A 9425-nucleotide genomic window follows, 5' to 3' on the forward strand; every position below is an offset into this window, starting at 1 on the left:
GGGTTTCCCCCTGTTGGCCAGGCTGGTCTCGAACTGGTGATCTCAAGTGATCCGCCCGCCTCGGCCTCCCAAAGTGCTGGGATTACAGGCGTGAGTCACCATGCCAGGCCTTGAATTATATTTCTGCAAGATATGTTCCATGTCTAAAAGAATTCAATTTTAAATGTTTTTGAAACTTACGTGTGTGCTAAACAAATAAATACGTGGGAACTGATTTTACGATCTAAGGCCAAAACCACAAACTGATTACAGGGTCCAACGAATACCTGGCGAGTGGGAGGAGAGGGGTAAGTGAGCTAGGCTCGTGGCGTCCTGGCTGTGAGCAGGCATAGCCACAGGCTTCAGGGAGCCCCATCGCGGTGACCCTGGAGAGTGGCCTGAATCGGATGTGACCTTGAAGCAAGGTGGTTTTGGGGTCGCGGGGGCTGCACGAGGCGCGAGGTGGTTTAGGGTCGCGGGCTGCACAAGGCTCCAGCATGTCAGGAGTGGGTGTCTGTTCATTCCCACGTGCATCACGGCTCTTTCCTAGGTGATGCATGCGCACCGCGTGGGTGTAGGCATTGTTCATTCTCTCTGGCTCGCTCCCATCCTCTCTGCACCCTCTGCCTCCTTCCTTCTCGGGCCTGACCCCTGGGCCTCGCTTTCAGCGCCCAGCCCGGGCCGCAGCGCTCCAGTTCCGCCGCGACCCGGGGTCCCTGGGCGGAGACTCCCATTTCTGTGTTTTCTATTGGGCGCACTTCCGATGGCGTCAGGAATTTCAGCCAATGGGAGTCAGCCAGGAAGTACCGCTCTGAGCGGGCAGCGCCGGGTATAAAAGAAGGCCGCGCAGCCACGGCTGCTCACGACGCCGCGGATACCGGAGGCTGTGTGTGTCTGGGACCTCGGTGAGGCCGCAGGACGAGCAGGATCGGAAGCGCCTCGGCCAGAAAGTGACCCCCAACCCCTTTCAGGACCCTGTGAAAGGGAACAGCCATCCAGAGGGCTCAGGAAGGCGTCCGCGCCGTCACCTCTTCTCCCCATGAGCTCCCCCAGAGCTGCGGTGCAGCCGGGCAGAGCTCAGCCTGCAGGCGAAGCGGGTGAGAGCCAGCGCCGGAGAAAGGACGCGGGGAAGGCTGGGGACTGGGCCAGGGGTCGGGTGCGCAGAAGACACATCTGTTGACATCTCCCTTCCCCAACCTTTTCCTTTCCTACCCACTCCCTCCCTCCCCTCCCATTGTTTCTCTCACCTCTCCCTCCCCTACTCTCCCCTCCCCTTCCTTTCTCTCTGCCTCTTCACCCCTCCCTCCCTTACCTTACTCTTTCTTCTCCTTACCTCTCCCTCCGCCTCCGCCCGCCTTCTCTCCCCCTGCCTTCCCCTGCCCTCTCTTTTTCTCCTCCCCTTCTTCCCCTCGCCTCTCGCTCCCTCTTCCCTCCTCTGCTGTTCCCCTGCCCTCTCTGTCTCCCCTTCTCCTTCCGTCCCGTCTCCTTTCCTCTCTCTCAGTGACTGCAGCAAACCAAACAGCCCCGCAGCCCAGCAGCCCAGCCATGTGAGCCCCTTGGGTTTGGTACCTGGAAAAGGAAGGGAGGTGGGACGTGGGGATGAAGGACAGGCTGGGTGTGTGGGGTGCTGGCTCCTGGGACTGAGAACGACTGTCCTGAGGAACACAGGACTAGGCCCGTGTGAGAAGGGAAAGCGGCAGAGGGAGGATACAGTGAAAGAGGAAGGAAAGCGTTGGGGTCCCTGACTGTCCCTCCACCTCCCCTACCTCCCAAGCTGAGGCTCTTTTCTTCCTCTCCTGTCAGGCGGCGCCTCACGGTCGATGACTTTGAAATCGGGCGTCCCCTGGGCAAGGGGAAATTTGGGAATGTGTACCTGGCTCGGCTCAAGGAAAGCCATTTCATTGTGGCCCTGAAGGTTCTCTTCAAGTCGCAGATAGAGAAGGAAGGGCTGGAGCACCAGCTGCGTCGGGAAATTGAGATCCAGGCGCATCTACAGTACGGACAGTCTCTGCTTGCTCTTTCATCTTTGACGTCAGAGCCCAGCATTTTCCCCAAATACTCACCCCAAGTAAACCCTTCACTTATACCTTGAAGACTTTTCTCTGCAGCTCATTCCATGTACACTACCTCCTACCCTGGGTCAGACGGTAGAATCCTGGTTCCTCTGTTTTCCCCTCACTCGCTCCCAGATAGGGCTGTTGTTATTCTGGTCCCAGCATAATTTGCCAGTTGTGTGACCAGGCAGTGACAGTGGCATCATATGATAGGCCTCAGGGAGAAATCTGACTCTTCCAACATTAATCCTTCAGACACCCCAATATCCTGCGCCTGTATAACTATTTCCATGATGCACGCCGGGTGTACCTGATTCTGGAATATGCTCCGAGGGGGGAGCTCTACAAGGAGCTGCAAAAAAGCCAGAAATTAGATGAACAGCGCACAGCCACGGTGAGGTGGGGGACTGGAGGCTCTGGGGTCTATGAGTTTATTGTGGGCTGGTGGGAGCTCTCTTTGTGGCTGTCAGGAGGGTCCGGATTGCCTTTTGAAAAGTTTACTTTCATCCTTGGATACCCTAATTAGCCTCATTGTATCTCCAGAATATTAGTAAGTACTGTGTATAGGTTTGGATTCTGGCCGGGCGCGGTGGCTCAAGCCTGTAATCCCAGCACTTTGGGAGGCCGAGACGGGCGGATCACGAGGTCAGGAGATCGAGACCATCCTGGCTAACACGGTGAAACCCCGTCTCTACTAAAAATACAAAAAACTAGCCGGGCGAGGTGGCGGGCGCCTGTAGTCCCAGCTACTCCGGAGGCTGAGGCAGGAGAATGGCGTAAACCCGGGAGGCGGAGCTTGCAGTGAGCTGAGATCTGGCCACTGCACTCCAGCTCGGGCGACAGAGCAAGACTCCGTCTCAAAAAAAAAAAAAAAAAAAAAAAAGGTTTGGATTCTTTGGTTGTAAGCAACAGAATCTAACTCCACTGCCTTATGTAAAGAAACATATTGAAAGCCTGTGAAGGAGTTCACTGAATAAATGGCTAGAACTGGCTTAGAGATAGGTACAAAGAGATTTCTAGAGGGTGCCGGAAAGGGAATCATGGCAATGATTTTCCCAGCTGCAATGGTCCCATCAGCTTGCTCTGCCAGGATGAGTGGTCTTCCGTCTTTCCTCCTGTTTCTGTTTCATTTCCTCGGGCCTCAAGTCCTGTAAGAGATCATCTGAGTGGCTCAGTGTAGGTTCTGTATCTGGCTACTTGCTGTGCTAGGACAACAGGGAGGATCTGTGTCCATTTTACCATCCGTCCTATAAGACCACATAAAAAGGAGAGGAACTCCACACCCCACACACCAGTAACTGGTGCAGTTAGTTGCTGGACCAAAAAGATTCCACTGCAATCCTTCAATTCATGATGAGCGTTCCACCTCAGACGGAAATTGTGGCAGGCTTCACTTTCAGGGTGACTTTTCTTTGCACCCACAGATAATAGAAGAGTTGGCAGACGCCCTGACCTACTGCCATGAGAAGAAAGTGATTCACAGAGACATAAAGCCAGAGAACCTGCTGCTGGGGCTCAGGGGTGAGGTGAAGATTGCAGATTTTGGCTGGTCTGTGCACACCCCCTCCCTGAGGTAGGTCACGTGGTGGTGGTAGGGTGAGTTCTGAGTACCAGTTAGGAATGACCCAATTTAATGTATTTCATGTGTCCATGTGTAAAACCTAGATACGAACTTGGGGTTTGTATTGGAATACTACCTTTTTCTTTTTTTTTTTTTTTTGAGACGGAGTCTCACTCTTTCACCCAGGCTAGAGTGCAGGGGCACAATCTCGGCCTCCCAGATTAAAGCGGTTCTCCTGCCTCAGTCTCCCAAGTAGCTGGGATAACAGGCATGTGCCACCACACCCAGGTAATTTTTGTATTTTTAGTAGAGATGGGGTTTTGCTATGTTGGCCAGGCTAGTCTCGAACTCCTGACCTCAGGTAATCTGCCCACCTTGGCCGCCCAAAGTGCTGGGATTACAGGCATGAGCCACCACGCCTGGCTGAAATACCGCCTTTTTCTTTTCTTTTTTGAGACAGAGTTTTGCTCTTGTTGCCCAGGCTAGATTGCAATTGTGTGATCTCAGCTCACTGCAACTCCACCTCCCAGGTTCAAGAGATTTTCCTGCCTCAGCCTCCCAAGTAGCTGGGATTACAGGCATGCGCCACCACACCCGGCTGATTTTGTACTTTTACTAAAGACGGGTTTCACCATGTTGGTCAGGCTGGTCTCCAACTCCTGACCTCAGGTGATCCGCCCACCTCGGCCTCCCAAAGTGCTGGGATTATAGGCATGAGCCACCACGCCTGGCCTATGCTGCCTTTTTCAAATACATATACTTAATACGTATTTGTAAATTTAAATAATGTGATCCAATCAAACCTTTTATTTTCTGTTCTTTGTTAATATATAACTATACCAGTAAGTTTGCATGTAAAGAAAGTCATTGCTGGCCAGGCATGGTGGCTCACACGTATAATCCCAGCACTTTGGGAGGCCGATGCGGGCGGATCATGAGGTCAGGAGATTGAGACCATCCTGGCTAACACAGTGAAACCCCGTCTCTACTAAAAATACAAAAAATTAGCCGGGCGTGGTGGCGGGCGCCTGTGCTACTCGGGAGGCTGAGGCAGGAGAATGGCGTGAACCTGGGAGGTGGAGCTTGCAGTGAGCCGAGATTGCACCACTGCACTCCAGCCTGGGCGACAGAGCGAGACTCCATCTCAAAAAGAAAAAAAAAAGTCATTGCTCCACAATTCCAGCAGTGTATTTTTCTGTATGAATAATTTTCATACAGAAATTTTCTTACCATAATTTATTTACTTGGTTCTCATGGATATACCATCAGTTTGTTCTAGATCTTTCTTAATGCTGAGACTATTCTGTGAAAACATTCTGGAGCATGAGCTAAATCACCATACTTCCAAAATATGGATTTATGAATAGGCCATCCCAGTACTTACCTTCTCCGAACCTTGATCCATATTAAAAATTTGTCTCTCCAAACTCCTGTGCTTGGGAGAGACTTTCCAGGATGTCCTAGGGTCTCCACATCTCAGTGAAAGCTGGGGAAGGAGAATTTCCCTCATCCTGGGCCTCTGCTTAGTACCTACTCCCTTTTCTGCCTTCCTCTAGGAGAAAGACAATGTGTGGAACACTGGACTACTTGCCCCCAGAAATGATTGAGGGGAGAACATATGACGAAAAGGTGGATTTGTGGTGCATTGGAGTGCTCTGCTATGAGCTGCTGGTGGGATATCCACCCTTTGAGAGCGCCTCCCACAGTGAGACTTACAGACGCATCCTCAAGGTGGGACAGTTACTTTTGGGCATTCATGAGGGAACTGGTCAGTGATGGCTGCTGGGCTGTGGGAACTGGGGCACACACACAGCGTTGTCTGCTGTGGTCCAGAACAGCGCCTTAACAAGGCTCAAAGAAGAGGGACAACATTGACCAAAGAAATTAACCAGATAGGCTGGGCGCGGTGGCTCAAGCCTGTAATCCCAGCACTTTGGGAGGCCGAGACGGGCGGATCACAAGGTCAGGAGATCAAGACCATCCTGGCTAACACGGTGAAACCCCGTCTCTGCTGAAAAAAAAAAATACAAAAAACTAGCCGGGCAAGGTGGGGGGCGCCTGTGGTCCCAGCTACACGGGAGGCTGAGGCAGGAGAATGGCGTGAACCCGGGAGGCGGAGCTTGCAGTGAGCTGAGATCCGGCCACTGCACTCCAGCCTGGGCCACAGAGCGAGACTCCGTCTCAAAAAAAAAAAAAAAGAAAAGAAATTAACCAGACTTCTCTTCCTTCTCTCCTGGCCTCATCAGGTAGATGTGAGGTTTCCACTATCAATGCCTTTGGGGGCCCGGGACTTGATTTCCAAGCTTCTCAGATACCAGCCCTGGGAGCGACTGCCCCTGGCCCAGATCCTGAAGCACCCCTGGGTTCAGGCCCACTCCCGAAGGGTGCTGCCTCCCTGTGCCCAGGTGGCTTCCTGAGCCCTATCTGCCTCTGTTCCTTCGTGTGTGTTCAGGGAGCTCTCCTGGCTCTGCCACCTCGTTTGTCTTTATTTTTTTTCTCTCTTAAGATGTAAGATGCTAATTAATAAAAGCTGAATCATTTCGTACCAGCTCTTCATAGTTGTGTGAATTAGTATGAGACTGGGTAGAATATGTCTTGTGGGAACTCTTTCCCATGAGAGCTGCCCAAGGTGGTTCTCCCTGCTACCCCGACCTTCCACCTCTGGAGATGGTGACTTCATTCTCCTTGAAAACTCTTGCCTACTTTCAGGTCGGGCACGGTGGCTCACGCCTGCAATTCCAGCAGTTTGGAAGGCGTAGGCAGGTGGAACACTTGAGGTCAGAAGTTTGAGGCCAACCTGGCCAACATGGTAAAACCCTGTCTCTACGAAAAATACAAAAATTAGCCGGGCGTTGTGGCGGGCACCTATAATCCCAGCTACTCGTGAGGCTGAGACATGAGAATCACTTGAACCTGGGAGGTAGAGGCTACAGTGAGCCAAGATCGTGCCATTGGACTCCAGCATGGGAGACAGAGTGAGACACCGTCTCAAAAAAAAAAAAGAAAAGAAAACTCTTGCCTACTTTCTGCAGATAAATGCCCTGAGGGTACATAACCTGCCACCTATCACAGTGGCTCCTTGATCCAACTTATTCTTCTCCATGTTTTCAGGAGTACACCATTTGTAAAACAAGACTGTCATCAACCGAAAGATCCACTCTCTTTTTATGGACGTCAATATGCTGCTGTCTTAGAAATAAAATATTTCACTGCACATCAGTGCATCCCAATTCTCAAACGAATACATTAGCACCTCTGTGTTGTGTCATACTCTGATTACATTAGAATAAGTCATTCCTCATAATAAATATAACATTACCTCTTTTGAAATTACTGCATGCTGCAGTTTGGGGAGTGGCCTTCCAGCCTTCTGTAACCTTCTGTGACAGTTCCATGTGTCAGCTGCTCCCTGCACCCATTATAAACTGACCACCACAGTAAGCATCTAAACTACTCAGCTGTAAGCTCCAATACGTTTTTTGATCAGTGCAGTCAGTTACACCAGTTAGTATTTCTCCTAACTTTAGTTGTTAAGCACATTATATGGGGTTTGCCTTGTTAATGTTACTCCTATCATTATATTCTACAAAGGCTCCTCATTGTGAAATGTCCAGCAGTTGCAGGCATGATTTCTGTTATGACCAGACCCACTAACGTGAGTATAAATAATTCAGCCACTTCACTCAGATGAGCAGCTCCCACTATTGCAGATCTGTAAGTTAAATACTCCAAGACATTGGTTCATGGTTTTTAACCTGCACCTTCAGTATTTGCCTCTCTTTTTTTTCTTTCTTTTACCTGCATGAGAAGACACAGTGCTTACCTCTCTATGCTTTGCTTTATCCTATCAGTTTTCCTGAATTAACATTTCAAACACTTGGCAATTCCTAACAAATTAACTGGTTCATACATATAAACTCTGCTATTTATACATTTTAGGTGCTGGATAAACACATTACTGGGCAAATTTTTGGCAGGTAAGGATAGAAAAATCACTAGGGCCTCAGCACTGATCACCAGATGATATATGTTTAAATAATGAAGACACTGACATGCCTTCCATGAGGGATTTAAAAGTGTCTCCAGGCCAGGTGTGTGGTGGCTCACACCTGTAATCCCAGCAATTTGGGAGGCTGAGGCAGGCACATCAACATTCAAGGTCAGGAGTTCGAGACCTGCCTGACCAACATGGTAAAAACCCGTCTCGACTAAAAAATGCAAAAATTAGCTGGCCATGGTGGCTCGTGCCTGTAGTCCCAGCTACGTGCCACTGCACTCCAGCCTGGGCAACAGAGTGAGACTCTATCTCAAAAAAAAAAAAAAAAAATTAGGCCAGGTGCGGTGGCTCAAGCCTGTAATCCCAGCACTTTGGGAGGCCTAGACGAGCGGATCACGAGGTCAGGAGATCGAGACCATCCTGGCTAACACGGTGAAACCCCCGTCTCTACTAACAAATACAAAAAACTAGCCAGGCGAGATGGCGGGCGCCTGTAGTCCCAGCTACTCGGGAGGCTGAGGCAGGAGAATGGCATGAACCTGGAAGGCGGAGCTTGCAGTGAGCTGAGATCCGGCCACTGCACTCCAGCCTGGGCAACAGAGCGAGACTCTGTCTCAAAAAAAAAAAAAAAAAAAAAAAAATTGTCACCAATATCTACATAGCTTTCCTCACCTGCACTGATCCCAGACATTCCATGACGGAATATAAACATATTAACTTTAATATCTGTTCTGCATCCAATGCCAAAACTAACCCTAAGGGTCATACATATGTGAAAAGGAGAATTATGACTCTTCTAAATTGGGCGAAATAGTATTGTCAGTGATGGATAACAGTGTTAACAGCTTGCATGCTAATTAAGCCACATCGCTCAATAATCTCAATTTATAAATAATACCGTCTAGGAAATTGATTCCATCTCCATTTCCACTCAGTTAACATCCTGTCATGATACTTTCTCCACTTTTAAATCTCTGGAGGGCATTTTCTGTACACCCTGTTTCCATTTTCATAACCATAATGTATTTGTCAAATCATTGAAAGCTGGATTTTATTCTCTAACCTTCATAGTCATGACAAGAAAAAAAACAGCAGTCACCAATGGAGAGTACTAAAGTTTTGTATAATATAATTCTTTTTTTTTTTCTTTTTTTGAGGTGGAGTATTGCTCTCTCGCCCAGGCTGGGGTGCAGTGGCATGATCTTGGCTCACTGCAGTCTCTGCCTCCCGGGTTCAAGTGATTCTCCTGCCTCAGCCTCCCAAGTAGCTAGGATTACAGGCACCCGCCACGACGCCCAGCTAATTTTTGTGTTTTTAGTAGAGACAGGGTTTCACCATGTTGGCCAGGCTGGTCTCAAACACCTGACCTCAGGTGATCCGCCTGCCTCAGCCTCTTAAAGTGCTAGAATTTCAGCCTGTATAATTCTTAAAAGATTGTTGTAACTCCTAACATGACTTTGTTGCTTTCTTGTTTGCAACCAGTTAGTTCAGGGTTGTCAAAAAGCAAAAATTACAACTAATTTAGATCTAATTGGCTTTTGTTTGTGATTCATGAATTGGGGCAATCTCTGTTCTACACAATAGAAATTAGGGTTCCCACTGGATAATGGCAGAACACTGGGGTTTTATAAGGTGGGAACAATAAAATAGAACAATAGAAAAAAAAGTTGATTGGTTAACAGGTTACTTTTTTTCTAAGGGTTAAAGCAGAGGGGACTTCCTAATTTCACTAATTCAGGTAGACTGAAATCTGCTTTTAGGAAAAACTGGGATCGGTCTGCATCCTTAAAGCTTCAGTTTGATTAGATGATATTTAGCATGAGAGATTCCATTT

General features: G+C 49.0%; 1 protein-coding gene across 1 annotated transcript; it reads left to right on the forward strand.

Moving 5' to 3' along the window:
• Positions 1–792: 792 nt before the first annotated feature.
• On the forward strand, positions 793–6142 carry AURKC (aurora kinase C). Its single transcript, XM_023184376.1, has 7 exons — positions 793–1076; positions 1481–1526; positions 1783–1974; positions 2289–2427; positions 3458–3606; positions 5151–5325; positions 5841–6142. Exons 1-7 carry the CDS (start codon positions 1019–1021, stop codon positions 6009–6011), a joined length of 930 nt encoding a protein of 309 aa, XP_023040144.1. The 5' UTR covers positions 793–1018; the 3' UTR covers positions 6012–6142.
• The last annotated feature ends 3283 nt before the right edge of the window (positions 6143–9425 follow it).

This window comes from Piliocolobus tephrosceles, chromosome 21 (assembly GCF_002776525.5).
Source record: "Piliocolobus tephrosceles isolate RC106 chromosome 21, ASM277652v3, whole genome shotgun sequence".
In the NCBI taxonomy this organism is placed as follows: domain Eukaryota; kingdom Metazoa; phylum Chordata; class Mammalia; order Primates; family Cercopithecidae; genus Piliocolobus; species Piliocolobus tephrosceles.

Excerpts from the sequence above, each read along its gene's own strand:
- AURKC (XM_023184376.1), top strand. The coding sequence starts at position 1,019 with ATGAGCTCCCCCAGAGCTGCGGTGCAGCCGGGCAGAGCTCAGCCTGCA. Across the intron at positions 1,975-2,288 it reads GAGATCCAGGCGCATCTACA|ACACCCCAATATCCTGCGCC; the intron begins GTACGGACAGTC and ends TTAATCCTTCAG. Across the intron at positions 2,428-3,457 it reads ATGAACAGCGCACAGCCACG|ATAATAGAAGAGTTGGCAGA; the intron begins GTGAGGTGGGGG and ends TTGCACCCACAG.